Here is a 16,781-nt window from a genome sequence, read left to right on the forward strand (position 1 = left end):
TGGTCTAAGGACTAGGCGTCCAGAGATGTCTAATACACTAGTAAAAAGTCCTATTTATAATAAACTAGCTACTAGGGTTTACATGAGTAAGTAATTGATGCATAAATCCACTTCCGGGGCCCACTTGGTGTATGTTTGGGCTGAGCTTGATCTATCCACGAGCTGAGGCTTCTTTTGGAGTTGAACGCCAAGTTGTAACGTGTTTTGGGCGTTCAACTCTGGATCATGACGTTTTTCTGGCGTTTAACTCCAGACAGCAGCATGTACTTGGCGTTCAACGCCAAGTTACGTCATCAATTTCCAAATAAAGTATGGACTATTATATATTGCTGGAAAGCTCTGGATGTCTACTTTCCAACGCCGTTGAGAGCGCGTCTTTTGGAGTTCTGTAGCTCCAGAAAATCCATTTTGAGTGCAGGGAGGTCAGATTCCAACAGCATCAGCAGTCCTTTTGTCAGCCCTTTTCAGAGTTTTGCTCAAGTCCCTCAATTTCAGCCAGAAATTACCTGAAATCACAGAAAAACACACAAACTCATAGTAAAGTCCAGAAATGTGAATTTAACATAAAAACTAATGAAAACATCCCTAAAAGTAGCTTGAACTTACTAAAAACTACCTAAAAATAATGCCAAAAAGCGTATAAATTATCCGCTCATCAATGTCCCGGCCAAACCTGTGAAAGGTTAGGTCATTGTAGATTTTCTTGTAGATAATTCGAAAGATCTGAATGACCAGAGGGCAAATGTAATCGACATTGAAATCGATTATTGAAAGTTATATTTTGATGGATCGAAGCATAAAGATGGTGCAGGGGTTGAAATTCTTATTATCTCACAAGAGGGGATTCCATCAGAATTCTTATTTGAATTAAAATTTTCTTGCTCGAATAATGTAGTAGAGTACGAAGCTTTGATTTTGGGTCTGGAAATATTAATTAGTAATGAGGCTTTGGAAGTTTAAATACCGAGGGATTCTCAATTGGTTTTAAAGCAGTTATCGAAAGAGTTTAAATGCAATAATGAGAAATTACAAAAGTATTTAACAACTGCTTGGGAGTTATTAACCTCCTTTCGAAAAGTTTCTTTGGTTCACATCCCAAGGATTCATAATGAAATTGCTAATGAATTAGCCCAAATTGCTTTGAGATATAGAATCAGTCTAGAAACTCTTAAAAAATTGGCTAGTATCCATCAAATATTAGTGCATGCGAATGAAAGAGAGGCTTTGTGCATAGATGAATGGGAAGATACTGATTGGAGAAAGCCTATTGCTGAGTATTTAAAGAATTCCAATATCTCAGTCGATAGAAAGATAAAATTGTAAGCAATAAATTTTGTCTTAAGGCTGATGAATTGTATAAGAAAGGAATCGATAAAAGTTTGTTGAGATATTTAGGCCAAGATGATCAAAATATTGCTTTGGGAAAAGTCCATAAGGGTATATGTGGGGCCCATCAGGTTGGGAAGAAGATGAAATGTGTGTTATATCGCAATCATGTGTATTGACTAACTATGATCGAAGATTGTATTGAATATGCAAAGGCATGTCAGGAGTGTCAAAAACATGGTTTGATACAATAGATCCCAGCATCTGAGTTGCATTTGATCATAAAACCATGGCCATTTAGAGGTCAGACTTTGGATCTAATTGGGTTAATTCACCCTCCTTCATCGAAACAGCATAAATTTATCTTGGTAGCAATCGATTACTTTACAAAGTGGGTTGAAGTAGTTCCCCTAATAGAAGTTGGTCAAAATGAAATAATAGACTTCATTAAGGAACATATTATCCATCGACTTGGAATTTCTCAAATATTGAGTACTGATCAAGGGACTATGTTTACTGGTCAGCGAATTAGAAATTTTGCAGCCTCGAAGAATATCAATATGGTTACCTCAACTTCTTATTATGCATAGGCTAATGGGCAAGTGGAGGCAGCAAATAAAATCTTGATAAGTCTGATCAAGAAGCATATCGAAAATAGACACCGAATGTGACATGAAACTTTAAGCCAAGTATTATGGGCTTATCGAAATTCACCAAGGGGGTTAACAAGTACTTCACCCTATAAATTGGTTTATAGCCATGATGCAGTGCTACCACTAGAAATTAATTTGAATACTTTGAGAGTATCGAAACAAAATGATTTGCCAGTCGATGATTACTGGAATGCAATGTTTGATGAGTTAAATGAGTTATATTCAGAGCGAATCCTGGCACTTGGAGAGTATGATTTGACAAAAAGAAAGTGTTGCTCGAAGTTATAATTGTCGAATAAGAGAAAAGTATTTCAGTATAGTAAGTTGGTTTTAAAAGTTATTTTACCAATGGAAATGAAATTGAAATTTCTTGGCAAATGGTTCCATACTTGGGAAGGTCCTTTCCAAGTGATAGGATTGTATTCGGAAAATGCATATCGGATTAAAGATATGGAATCGGGAAATATAATTGACTCGATTAATGGAAAATACTTAAAGCAATATTTTTGTTTGCCAAATTGAATTCAAGGTGCATAAGTCTGAAAGAGAGTAAAATTATTACAAATACTAAAATCTAAGAGGTATAAGGCGCTAGGAGTTTTGCCAAGTCTGAGCGTAGCTTTGCCCTTTGGTTGTCCAGAGCTGAAAGTGCCTCAGCATGCTTCAACTTTTCGTATTGGACTTTGTCAAGTTGTTTCCCATATTCTTCTTACTTGGTCTCAATAGAAACAATTTCTTGGATTATTTGTTGTTGTTCTTGCTGGGCAGAAGTCAGAGGTATGGCTATATCAGTGCGTCTCTGGCGTATTTTGGCAAGCTTTTCATTGATCTGAGCCAATTTTGTTTCAAGTTTTATTTCTTCCTTGTCATAAAAAGCTTGAATAGAAATAGCCTGTGAAATTTTCAGATTGAATTCTTCACGGAAAGTTTTTTTCGGTTGAAGGGCCGCAGCACAACTTTCTACTTCAATTTTGATCTTAGCTTCCTCGTTCTCGATCTTTTGGAGTTTATTTGGAAAGCTACGCTGTGCTTGGTAAGCTATTTGAATTGTTGGACTATGGCAGAATACGGAGTAGGAGGTAGGAGTTCAAAGGCAAAATTCAAAAGATCAGATAAAAGCTGGTTGAGAATTGTATCATTGATCCATGCAGCAGGTGGATGATCCAAGAGTTTAAGAAGTGACCGGAGTTATTCTTGAGTATCAACATTCAACTCGACTGAAGGACTAAATGTAGAAGGTTTGTGAAGTATTGGGGTAGGTACAGGCACTTCGTCCTCTTGAATGACTTGATTTAAAATGGAGATTAGGTTAGCCAATGTAGCACTTGTAGGCTCAGCAGAAACACCTAGATTGCCAAATCCTTGACCAGGAAAAGTTTGAAATTCAGCTTGTTGAGGGGGACTGGAGAGTCCTTGGGGAGTTTCTAAGACTCTGGATCGAGACAAATCTGAATTGGTAGTATCAGTAACTTGAGAAACAGAGTCGGAGTCTAGGGCCAATTGGTTTTCAGCAGAAAGTGCAGCCTGGTTGTTTGGTGAGGTTGGACTAAGGATTTGAGTCTGTGTTGGAGAATGCTGTGAAGGGTCTTTTGTCAAATAAACCACCTGTTTTCCAGGGGGAGGTGGAAAGGCAACTTGTAGTGGCTGAACGGACCCTGTAACTTGGATTGAATCATGAGATGTAGAGTGTCCCTGGTCGTGTTGTTGTTGTGGAAGTGGTTGATCAGGTGCCAAAGGAGATGTGATTGAGTGAGCAGCAGTAGTGGACTGATATGAAAGGTACACAGTTATAAGTTAAGATTTATTCTAACTCAAATGAAATATATGTAGAAATGATAATGTTACCAAAATGAGTCTTGGCTTTCGAACTAATCGAGGACCAGGATCTCAATCAGCTGTATCCTCTGATTGAGAGAAAGCAGCAAGGATGTTCCGGATGGTTTACTCACTTCCATCAGAGCTCTCACTTGATGGTTGCAACCGTAATTGATGGAAAAATCAAAATTGAGTGCTGTTAAGTAAATGTGATTTTCAGAATATTTCAATTTCGAGTGCATGGGTATATGTAGAAATAGTTACCCTTCTGGAAGTCCTGGTGGGAGTCCTTTGACTCTTGTGTTGTGGTTGTCGTGAGGAGGCTGTGGTGTCAGCTTTTCTTTTTTGAGATTTCTTGGGAGAACCTTCAGCAGCAGGGGCTGTCCGAATGGCAGATTGCTGGATTTCCTCTAAAGTACGACTCTACCTAGAGTAGTAAGCAGTCCACCATTCAAAGCAAGACTTGGTGATATATGAGCTGCGATCATAAACGAGGAAATTGAAATACTCCCTTTGTTGTTGATTTTTTATGAGGCAGAAATCAAGTTCACTTTGAGAAGTCAAAGTGATTTGGCAAAATGGATTGTTGTTTCGAGGAAGAGGGGTTGGAATGGCCTGTGAGAAACCCAGTTGCCTGCTGTGAAGTGAGGGGCGTACAGGGTTACTTTGAACCTCTCCTTTTTGTGTTGGGGCAGCTCTGTAGGGATTACTTGAACAGCCAGCAAATTCGCCTAATTTTGATTAGCCAGTTCATTTTCCTCGGTGTCATTTGGAAAGAGTAAACGATCAAGTCATGCAGGAGCACAATTTCGACGCATAAAAGGGGTGAAATTGAGGTTTTAATTGTAAAAATCTTTACAAGATTGAAAAAGAGAAAAAATAGCCCAAAATCGGTCTTCGTCCGATTATGTATCTGGGAAATTTGGCTTATAATCAGCCAATCGGAAGCCTTCAATGTGCTATTTTTCAGTAGCATCACCTCCAGGCTTTGTCATATACTTTTCAAAAATAGCATTAACCCATAGTTGGAGAAGCCAAAGAGGGCCACATGTACTGATCAGACAATCGTCTCGGAGACAATGTACAAATTGACCAAGCTCTTCAAAAATATGCCCTAGAAGAAGCTTGGCCAAATTAAGAGTATTTTCTTCATGAAGCAAAGCAGCTAAGGGAAGGAAAAACTTTAATATCTGAACACTTCGGGAACAGAAAACGACTGCATTTAGCCAATAGAACAGAAAGGCTTCGTGCTCGTCATATGTAACAGCAGTGCCTTCTGCACCCATGTTATGACCAATGAAATCACTATAGGAATTGGTGGAGATAATATTGTATTGGTGCTTGGGTTGCATGTCAAAAGTACAGTCTGAAGGATTTATTGGAAGCCATGTAATAGCGGCTACATCCAAGAGAGATATACCAATCATTCCACAAGAGAGGTGAAAATTATTGGTTGTCCTGTTCCAAAAATAGGTTACAGCTCCAATCATCCAAGGGAGCGTTGAAGGTGAGAAGTGGGAAAGCCTTAGGAGTTCCTGAATCCCCAGAGCCCCCAACCAGCACTCTTTGAAGGAGCAAGGCGCTGGTGCCAGGCCGTGAAGTCGGTTCCTCGGGGATTAATATTTAGATTATTCCTAAAAGGTTTCTGATTAATGAAGAAGGAGATATCGAGGGCTTAATTGATCAACAAATCTTTCCCTTGAGCACTAGGGAAGAAAGGTAATTTCTTGTTCGCCCTCTCCAAGGATTCGATAGGCCCAAGGAAACAATGGGTATCTCCGCCTACCATGAAAGGGATCAGGATTCTGGTATCATTAATTTGAAGCTGTGGGTCATCAATGACTTCATCATTGACTTGGTTCAATACATGAAGGGCTGGTGGAGCTGGTGGTACTACCACATGACCTTTACCCTTGTCTTAAGTAGTAGCATGAGATGAAGAAGCATCCATTGCAGAGTAGAGAAGAAGGGATTCTGAAGGATAATGTTTGTGCAGAAAATATTGATGCAAGAAAAGTTTAGGAATCAAGGGTTCGAGAAAAATCAAACAAAGGCGAAAGTGTCGAATTTAAAGGGAGTGTCACTGTAGCCGTTATTGCAAAAGGAATTCAAAGAGAAAAGAGGAAAGTTTGCGAAGAAGGCGAAGTGGTGGAGAGAGAAAGCGCAAGTCACGGAAAACGTGTCAAACAGGTCAGTATTAATGGGAAGTTAAATGGTAATTATTGCGGACTCAAAATTGAAGTTTGAATTTGAATTAAGTGTTTCATCTTCTGAAAAGTGATTTCGAAGTCAAGCACATCAATCCAAGGGGGCAATTTGTTAGTCAAAAAATATTATTCGACTAAGATCTGGTCAAAAAGGAATTCAAATTACAAAACCGAATGGTTGTTCGAAATAGCGAATCGAACGGTTACTCAAGTGAAGAAGTTAAGGGCTTTCACCACGTGAGGAATTAATGGGTAACGTTTCATTGGCAAAAGAGTGGGAACGGTTACCAGAGAGTGCGCATTCAAGACAGCATTGCATGATTAATAATCGGTTACAAAAGTAGTTTATAAAGAGTAGAAAGTTTTAGGGAATAAGGGTTGGAAGTTTGCTTCAGAAATTACTCACGCACTCTCACATCCCAGAGACTTTCTGAGTTTGCCTCGAGTCAATTATCTATAGGGTTCCTTCCACAAGTCTATATTTTTCATTTACATTTTCTGTAAACTTTATCTTTCAGCAAAATTTATCTTTCAATCATTCTTTAATTTCCATGTCCAATTTATATTTTAGTACCTTTAAGTTTCATGTCAAAGCCGTTTGACCCAGTCGAAGATAATTTACTGCTTTCTTTAAATTTCGATGCAATCTTTCTGATTTCAGTTAATTTACTTTTCGAAAACTTCATTTTTTCTCATTTCTTTTGTTCTTTACAAATTTCGATTTATATTTCATTTCGATACCCGTCTAATCGAAGATGTTTTGATGTACTTATAGAAAAATGGTACCTGCAAAAGAGGAGTTGGTTTTGCTCCTAGACCATTTAAATCAAACCACCATCGATTTACTAAAAATCGACAAAACAGGCTCAACATAGCATGCACGTAGTTGGAGAAGGGAAATCGCACCCTTAAAACTGTGAATATGGGTTTATACACCTACATCCAGTTGGTGACGTGAGGGCCCCTAAGTTGAGATAACAAACCCGCTCCTGGTGGGACAAATCCTAGCGATCTTTCACTCGGAGATGGCCTGGTTTCCCTGAGCTCCTAAAGATCAGCTTTCCTGAGGCGCCAAGGAGTGCCCAGGACATTCACAGTATATCATTGGTACCGGGCCAGAGACCTCGCAATCAGGAAACACTAAGCCCCAGGGATGCAGTTTTGGCCTACATCTTGTCATACCTACAACAAGGGGTACCACCACTATTAGTATTGCTCTCACAACAGTAAAAGCTAACGCTAGAAGTGGGCTAACAATACTAGAAGTTGAAATCATGCATACAAATGTAGTGCCACTCTCTTCCCCCCTACACCTCCTACTAATCTAACAACATTAGGCACAGCAAAATCTAGAAGGCATGCCAACAAAACTAAAAGCAAAGAAAAATGCAGAAATAAAATAAGAAATGGAAAAGAAAGCGTACTAGAAATAAAATGCAGCAATAACAAATATAGGTGATGACGAAAACCACTACTAAATGGCAAAGCAAGTGGATGATTAGAGAGGCAAGCGAAGGGACGAAAATGAGAGAGGAAGTTGCAAAAAGAACGAAGAAGAAGAGCAAAAATAACCGTTCAAAAATCAAAAGAAACTAGGTGGGGACAAAAGAGATTTTTTCTATTGGAATTTAAAACCCACTATTTCCTCGACAGTTACAATGCCTCGGACAATGCAAACGTAAGATCAGTTTAGAATCTAAATACCCAATGACAGTATAGATTCGAGAATGATGGCAATCAATACGAAAATATGAGACCTCGCAAATTAGTTATCCCGTGTTTGGGGGCACTGTTTTGGATCATGACTCAGGGCCTTTTACCATGACTTACTAAACCGGCCCAACGCTAAGGTCCCATAGTGGAGAAAGCCTTTTGGACCTGAGAAGGGCAAGATTTGGTCTGATATCCTTTTTGATTATGGAGTAAAGTATCATTTTTGTCCCCAACATTTGGGGTAAGTCCTATGAAGGACAATTTATTTAGAATGAAAATAATAATTAAGTGTAATTTATTTAAATGTGATTAAAAAATAATTGAGTATTATGTACAGTAAAAAAATTGATATTATTAAAGGATAAAACTAAACGTTTCAAAATTATCTCAATTTTGTCCCGCCGTTAATTCTGTGATTCTTAATGGCATGACAACATTGAGTCAATTTCGCAACGTTAGAGACTTAAATAAGACGATTAAAACGTTAGAAACAACTTTAACTTATCCCAAACACTGGGATAAAAACGAAACTGTACTCTTGATGTAATCAACCTCCTTTACACTTTGAAGGGATCCCCCACAAGTTCTCAGGACCACTAGCATGAGACTCCTCTAAAGATATTCACCTCACTTCTTTGAACACTTTTCTCACACACTTCGTTCAAACTAATAAATAATATGATATTATTATCTTTTCGTAATTAAAAAATACTAAAAACAAAAATATGATACACCCTGTAACTGTAAGTACATGTATGCGCATTAATAATTTTTAGTGTTCAACAACGAATAGGCAAATAGATTATTATGTCTGTGATTATTAGCGTAGCTCTAACGAACGCATCCCACACAGTATTAATGATTAAATGGAGGCTATATTTTTGTTAGTCAAAAGTAGCCAACGACGATAATCATAAAGTATGTCCGAATTTAATCCTTGAAAAATAAAAATTACAAACATTCATAATTCTCGAATTTGAAAAAAAAAGGCAAAAAAGCAAATCATCCTAAAACAGAATATTATATGCGCTCGAGGGAAGCAAAGCAAATCGGTAACGATGAATTCTCACATCCAAAGAGTTGCGTTTGTTCATCGAATATAACAACAGAGCAAAAGCACCCGAAACTGTTTTTTATCATGCGCTCGAGGGAAGCAAAGTACTCGCTACATCCAAAAGAGTCGATGACGTTATTTCCTAGAGATTGGTCTTATCCAGGTCCTGGAAGTAAGGGTGTTCCATAGCTTTCTTTGCAGAAATCCGCTTGGAAGGCTCGTATTGCAGCATTTGCTGAAAATGCCCAGAGAAATTATGAACAATAAAGTCATGTCAACAATAGAATTGATCAGGGCAAGGTATTTCTTACAGATAGTAGATCGACTCCTTGATCATCCAAGGTTGGAACAGCCATGTACAGCTCTTGAGGGGTCCACTGAGGGTACTCATGCCAGTTCATTAGTTTACTAACGCCTGGCCACACCTCTTCATTAGGGGTACCCAATAGCCTGGAGAAAGAACACCAAGTTACCCACTTATTGATATACAAAGTGCATATTGAATCAACGAAGCATATGAGATATTCTTGCTAAATGAATCACCTGAATATGTGGAGGAGTTGTTGCAGTTCCGAATCACCAGGGAAAAGGGCTTGCTTAGCGACAAGTTCAGCTACATCGAAGGAGATGAGATAAAACATGAATTTAGATGTACTAGCCAACATGAACAAGGCAATAGAACTTGGTTGAAGAAACAAGGTCCTTACCAAATATGCAGCCAACGGACCACATATCCACCGCCATTGAGTAATGGGTAGCACCCAGAAGGACTTCGGGAGCTCTATACCACAAGGTTAGTATCTGAAAATAGAGAAATGACACACAAGTAATGCCGATGCTAGAAAGGAGAGAAAAAAGAACGCGAATTAACACAAAATCTATCTATGGTCTAACCTCGTGGGTGTATTTCTTAATTGGCACAGTAAAAGCTCGAGCGAGTCCAAGATCAGCTATTTTGAGCATCATTGTTGTTCGGTCCATCAAGAGATTGTGAGGCTTCAAGTCCCTTGATAAAAATAAAGATCCAATTTTGAGGAGATAAGTAAAGTGCGTGAGTAACTATGAAACTATGACTACATGTGATGTGAGAGAAAGCGATGGAATGAATACCTGTGCAAGATTCCATGTCCGTGGCAGAAAGCAACGCCCTTACAGAGTTGGTACATCAAGCTCTAGAACAAAAAAAATGCAAAGCAGAGTGTCAATTTAACCAAACCCTAAGAACAAGGAACCTTTCCTAATCTTGATTTGAAAATCGAAGGAGAGAGAATTACTTTGACGGTTTTGGGTGGGATGAATTGACCAGTCTGACGGAAAGAGCGAATGAATTTCTTGAGATCGGTGTCCATGTACTCGAATACCAGGTAGAGCACGGTCTTGCCTTCCTTGTTCTGACCTTGTTTGACATCCATTAACCTGTGTGATACAGGGGGAAGGGAAATGGGATGAAATTTAAAACCCTAATCTAATCTTGTTCAAATCGAAAGGAATGTGAACGGTATACCTGACAACATGGGGATCGCGGGAGAGCATGCGTAGGATGGAGACCTCGCGGAGAGTGGTGGGAGGGACGCCCTCTTCGTCCTCGTGGAGACGAGTCTTCTTGAGGGCCACGATCTTGCCGGTGGCCTTGTCCCTCGCTCTGTACACCTTCCCGTACGTCCCTTCTCCAACCTTCTCCAGTTTCTCGAACGCCTCCTTCGCCGACAACACTACTGTTGCCCCTCCTCCGCCTCCTGCTCCTGTCATTTTCTCCATTACCTCTGTCTCTCTCTCTCTCTCTCTCTCTCTCTCTCTCTCTTCGCTCGGGGAACGGTGATGGTGATTGTATTCAAATCTCAATCCAGTTTGTTAATATTAATATATAACCCGTGCAACCTTCAATTTCAATTTCAAATGAGATTGTTATTGATTGAGTCGTTGCCCAACGGATACTTTTCTTTTGAAATTCAAACTCCGCTCCTCTTTCCTTATCTCACTAGTCAGTAGTCAACTATTGAAGCAATTAGTTAATTTAATTTATTTTTTTCTTTGGACGGTGCCAGGCCTACAAGGCCCAAAGCACAACAAACATACGAATCACCCATGACCCACCCGACCCAGAGATCATTTCCATCAGTTCCCTTGCGCGCCGTTTAGGGGTGGAAACAGGCCAGGTCAGGCCAGGCTTTGCTCTTAACAGGCCTGGCCTGTCATACAGTTGATTGGCTTGAGCCTGGCCTGCAGCCTGTTATAGGCTCTTTATAAAGTACTAGGCCTGGCCTGTTATTCATCCTGGCCTGGCCTGAAGCCTGTTAAAAGGCCTGATAATTTTTTTTACAAAAATAAAAATATTATTTAAAAAAATTATTTTTTAATAAAAATAGTTATATGTAATATGTCGTATATTTAATATTTATAAAAAGTTTTAAACTTTTAACATATTTAAAATATACAAAAATATTTATAATAAAATATAATAAATTTAAAATATCTCATAATTTTATTAATAATAAACAATTATTTATATATTTAATTATATTTTAACAGGCCCAGGCAGGCCTGACAGGCCTATAAGGCTAATTAGTGAGTCTGGGCCGGGCCTATTAATGTATTAAGGCTTTTAAAAGAGTCTGGGCCTGTACCTATTTTATAACAGGCCAGGCCAGGTCAGGCCAAACACAAACCAGGCTGCAGGTCCCTGGCAGGCCGCTTGGCCTTTTTTCACCCCTAGCGCCGTTCCTCCTTAGCTGCCCAAATTAATTTAGTTCAACTTGCCAAAGCAAAAATACAATACTTTAAAAAAAAATTATTTTAATATTTAGTTTCTATAAGAAACATTGAAAAATTTTTTTACAGTAATCTCAATCTTCTTTTAAATTTAGATTGTTTTAAGAATTTTGACAACTTTTAAATTTTAATATAAATGAAACTAGAGACGGATCCAAGAATTTAGTAAAAGAAAAATAAAAAATTAAAATATTGTATAATAAAATATAATATTATATATTTAGTAATATATACAATTATGATTAATATTTTTTAATAAATATTTGTCGTATAAAAATATTATCTTAGTTCTTACAACTTTTTTTTTTTTGTTTTGGATTCAATAAAATATAAAAGTTAACTATTTTTTTAATTAGTTTATATTTTTCTGTGAGCGAGTCCAAAAACCTTTATTGGATAAAGCGGAATTCAACCCATATTGGTTAATATATAATAACTGTATATACTTAAAATTGTTATTATTTTATTCAAAAAGGCTAAGGGAGAAGACGTATGCTCATTTTGGATCCGTCTCTGGTACTGAAAACTGTGAATAGAATTTATATCTTTAAATCTTATCTATTGTCTTTATTTATGAAATTATCTTGACCAAAATAAAAAGGAAAAAAACCAGAGACAAAACATCTATAAAAACTATCGTAAAATTATAAATAGGGAAACTTCAAAACTCCGTCATTGTCTCTTCCTTTAAAACTTGATTAATAATAACGAAGAAAAAATTGTTTTCGAACTTATCACAAACTAACGGCTCATGAGGTACTATAGTGGCTGTTGAACTATAGAAAAATAAAATATCTTAAATTATTTAACATGTAAAATATTAAAAAAATAAATTTAAATTAAAAAATAAAATTAAAAAATATTAATTTACTATTATGTGTAATAAAATTAATATAAAAATTTATTGATATTATTTAAAGATTAATTATTTATAAATATTATTAAATTTATTTATTTTTCAATCTTATTTAATTAGAAACAAATTTAAAAATTTATATCCAAAACATTCTTTATCTTCATCTATATTCTAATAAATAAAAAAATATATTTTTTAATCTTATTTTAAACCTCTTTAATTATCTTTAATTTTATTATTTTTTAAAATTATTAATTTTTATTTTAATTATATTATCTCATCATATTATACAATATCCTTTCTCTTATCATCATTATTATTACTATGTTGTGTTATTTTATTCTCTTTTTTCTATTTTCTTCTTCTATTCATTCCAATCGTAATTATTATGTTCATAATTATATTTCTTGTTACATGTCATAGTATTATTGGTTAAAATAGGTTGACATATCATAATTAAAGTTAACCATTTACCTAATTTAAATTTTGATAACTTAACCAATAAACTATAATATAATTCTTTTTTGAATTTATAAAAATCATTAAAGAAGTTTTATTTTATTTTATATTCTTTTTAAACTACATTTTTATTAATTATTTCAACCAAAAAAACTTAAAAATAAAATAAATAGATAAAAAAAATCAAGACATAAAAAAAAATTTATAACACTTTCGCTTGATAATTCTATGTTACTTCTTAAAAAATTTCATTCGTCCTACAAGAATTTTTTCGTACAAAGATGAAGATAATTTGGGAGGAAAAACGTTAAATTCGGGTTGTTGACAACAAGAAAACAAATTAGGAGATAAAAAATATGTAATTTACACACAATTTGAAATTTAAATTCAAGTGGATGAAATTAAGGGGATTTATTTTATAAAATGTGTTATTTCAAATTTTTTTATTTTACATGTTTATATATATCTCAGTTTATTTATTCAATAAATTTATCAACATGCACGATTTTAATTGAACTATAAATTGAAAATAAATTTTAGTGTAATGAAAAATTTTTTAGTAACTACCAAATATATTATATATAAAAAAGGTTTTTGAAAAATATGAAAGAAACAAGAGAGAATTATCAAGATATAGTGTTTTAGGAATTTTTAATGTCTTTTGATTTTTTTTTATATTTGTTCTTTTATCTTTTGAATTATTTTTGTTAGAAATAGTTAATAAATATGTTATTTAAAAAAAATAAAAAATGAGATTTTGTATGATTTTTATAAATTACAAAGAAAATTATACTATAGTTAATTAATTGGGTTATTAAAATTTAGATTAAATAAAAGGTTAAATTTAACTATGATAAATTAATCTATTTTAATTAATGATATTGTAATATGTAATAAGAGATAATTTATCTTTTAAAATAGAGATAATTGGATAGAATTTATTATATAAAAAAGATTGAGTAAATGTTTAAAATGGTCCTTGAATTTCAAATCGTTATTCAATTTATTCCTCGACTTTTTAAAATGACCAATTAAATCCCTAAAATTCGAAAAAGTGCATCCCCGTTAGTCCATTACAAAAGTGTCGTTTAAACGTTGATGATGTGACATTCCAGCTGTATGCTGATGTCATAGTTGTCAGAACCGAACCGGTAATCGAACCGATCAAGTCACTGGGTCACTGGGTCATTGGTTCAACCGGTGGGTCACTGGTTGAACCGGTTGACTCGGTACTATGCAAATAAAAAATAAAAATAGTCAAAAACCTAAAATTAAGTTTTGAAAAATACATATTTTTACTAACATTTTAAGAATAATTAAGTTGAATTCTATAAATAACTAATACAAAAATAGACATATAATTAGTTTATACTACTATATAGTATCTTTATTAGACACAATAAGAATAATAATCTATGAATTATATCCAAAGAATAATTTCAAGATCTAAATATTTTTATATAATTAAATAAACTTGGTTTTCAATTCAGAAGACCCAAGTTCAACTCCTACTCACTGCAATACATTTTTCCAAATTTCTCAACCCGCATGCTGACGTCATCGGCACGCAGGTTGACCGTTGACTGCACCGGTTCGGTTCTGATCCGTGTCGGTTTTGATCGGTTTGTAACGGTTGACTGCACCGGTCCCTTTCCTTAAGCGGTCAATATACCAAATCGGACCAGTACAAGGTCCGGTTCGCCGATTTTTTGGTCGAACCAGCCGGTTCGGTCCGGTTTTTACAACTATGGCTGATGTGTGCCAAACTTGAATTTGATTCAAATTGGTACCTAAAATTGCTTAATAATGTCCAAATTAGTCCATTTTCAATTATAAAACCATAATCCCTAAATTATTGTCTTCTCTTCTTCGATCTGTCTACTGTCTTATTCTCTTTTTCGTCCTCTTCACTATCTTCCAGTTCACATTCATCCTGGACTACAACATCAGTACACTTACCTAAAAACTATTTTAATTGTAAGTTAATGTGGTTGGGTTAATTTTAAGTTCGATACAGATTTAAATTATATATATCCTTGCAGGTTCATCCATTAAGTTAAAATATATTTTCCACTTTTAAGAAGGTAACCATTGTCATCATCTTCAAGGTCTTAACATCACTTTCTAAGTTTGTCATCTTCCAATTAAACTCATGCAAATTTTTTTGTGAAATAGGTGTTACACAAACTGGTTCTTTACCTACATTAACCCAACAGAAAAAATTACAATCTATTCCATACTGCAAAGTAAAAAACGCAGGTGAATCCAAACTCAAAGTGAAACTATCTTAACAAATTCTTTAGAGGCATAACCTTACCTCATAGTTTGGACAACCATAAAATAGTCTACCAGGATTCTCTGTCCTCGTTGTGTACTTCATCACCATCCGAAGTCTGCAATTACAGAAAATGGCGTTCTTACCTCCCCTGTTGAACATTCTTTTGCTGTCATAAGGTCCCCCTATAGAGTTGTTTCTACTTGAGCTACTTTGACTTCTCTCCCCACCACCATCATCACTCATGCAGACGAGAAAATAAGATGAACTGGAAGATAGTGGAGAGGTCGAAGAAGAGAAAAAGACAGCAGAGAGATCGAAGAAGAGAAGACAATAATTTGGAGAGTAGGATTTTATAATTGAAAATGGACTAATTTGGATATTATTAAGCAATTTTAAGTACCAATTTGAATCAAATTCAAGTTTGGTACACCTCAGCATACAGCTGGAATGCCACATCATCAACGTTTAGACGACACTTCTACAAGGAACTAACGGAGATGCACTTTTTCGAATTTTAGGGATTTAATTGGTCATTTTAAAAAGTCGAGGACTAAATTGAATAGCAATTTGAAATTTAGGGACCATTTTGGACATTTACTCAAAAAATATTTGTGAGAGAAAGGGAAAACTAAGACAATAAGGTAAAAAGAAAATGGAGAACAAAAAAAAAAGGTAATTTTTAAGACGGGTTTGGAATTTTGAAAAAAAATATTAACAGTAAAATCGTTTTGAAATATAATTTAAAATATTTGTGTCTCATGAATTTTTAGAAATACATAATATTCGTATTCAATGTGACTCAATATATTTGCCTGTAATTATGTTAGTTTTTTGTCTAAAAAACCACTAGAAACTTGTCAATGTATTTAGGGCAATGTACCTAATTAAATAAATTGAGTGAATCCTTTACCTAAATACACAAAATAGAAACTTGTTACGTGCATATGCATTTTTACTGTTATGTAAACCGTGGTAGCCAACCACGGTTTCTAATTTCTACATAAACCGTGGCTACCAGGGACGGATTATGGTTGGAACACATTAAGCATAAATCGTGGCTGATTACAACGGATTAGGAAGGAAAAAAAGCTAGGCATAAACCGTGGTAGCTGATGAGCGGATAATTTGTACGCTTTTTGGCACTGTTTTTAGTATGTTTTTAGTATGATCTAGTTAGTTTTTAGTATATTTTTATTAGTTTTTAGTTAAAATTCACTTTTCTGGACTTTACTATGAGTTTGTGTGTTTTTCTGTGATTTCAGGTATTTTCTGGCTGAAATTGAGGGACCTGAGCAAAAATCTGATTCAGAGGCTGAAAAGGACTGCAGATGTTGTTGGATTCTGACCTCCCTGCACTCGAAGTGGATTTTCTTGAGCTACAGAAGCCCAATTGGCGCGCTCTCAACGGCGTTGGAAAGTAGACATCCTGGGCTTTCCAGCAATATATGATAGTCCATACTTTGCCCAAGATTTGATGGCCCAAACCGGCGTTCAAAGTCACCCTAAGAATTCCCAGCGTTAAACGCCGGAACAGGCACAAGAATGGGAGTTAAACGCCCAAACTAGCACAAAAGCTGGCGTTTAACTCCAAAAAAAGTCTCTACACATGAAAGCTTCAATGCTCAGCCCAAGCACACACCAAGTGGGCCCA

The 16,781-nt window shown here is 35.5% G+C and overlaps 1 protein-coding gene across 1 annotated transcript; it reads right to left on the minus strand.

Moving 5' to 3' along the window:
- Nucleotides 1–8,622: 8,622 nt before the first annotated feature.
- Nucleotides 8,623–10,606, minus strand: LOC107493311 (cell division control protein 2 homolog D). Its single transcript, XM_016114410.3, has 8 exons — nt 10,273–10,606; nt 10,043–10,184; nt 9,879–9,940; nt 9,663–9,774; nt 9,476–9,569; nt 9,312–9,381; nt 9,080–9,218; nt 8,623–9,003 (listed from the first exon to the last, which is right to left on the minus strand). Exons 1-8 carry the CDS (start codon nt 10,524–10,526, stop codon nt 8,911–8,913), a joined length of 966 nt encoding a protein of 321 aa, XP_015969896.1. The 5' UTR covers nt 10,527–10,606; the 3' UTR covers nt 8,623–8,910.
- Nucleotides 10,607–16,781: the final 6,175 nt, after the last annotated feature.

The sequence above is a fragment of the Arachis duranensis genome, chromosome 6 (assembly GCF_000817695.3).
Source record: "Arachis duranensis cultivar V14167 chromosome 6, aradu.V14167.gnm2.J7QH, whole genome shotgun sequence".
NCBI classification, from domain to species: Eukaryota; Viridiplantae; Streptophyta; class Magnoliopsida; order Fabales; family Fabaceae; genus Arachis; species Arachis duranensis.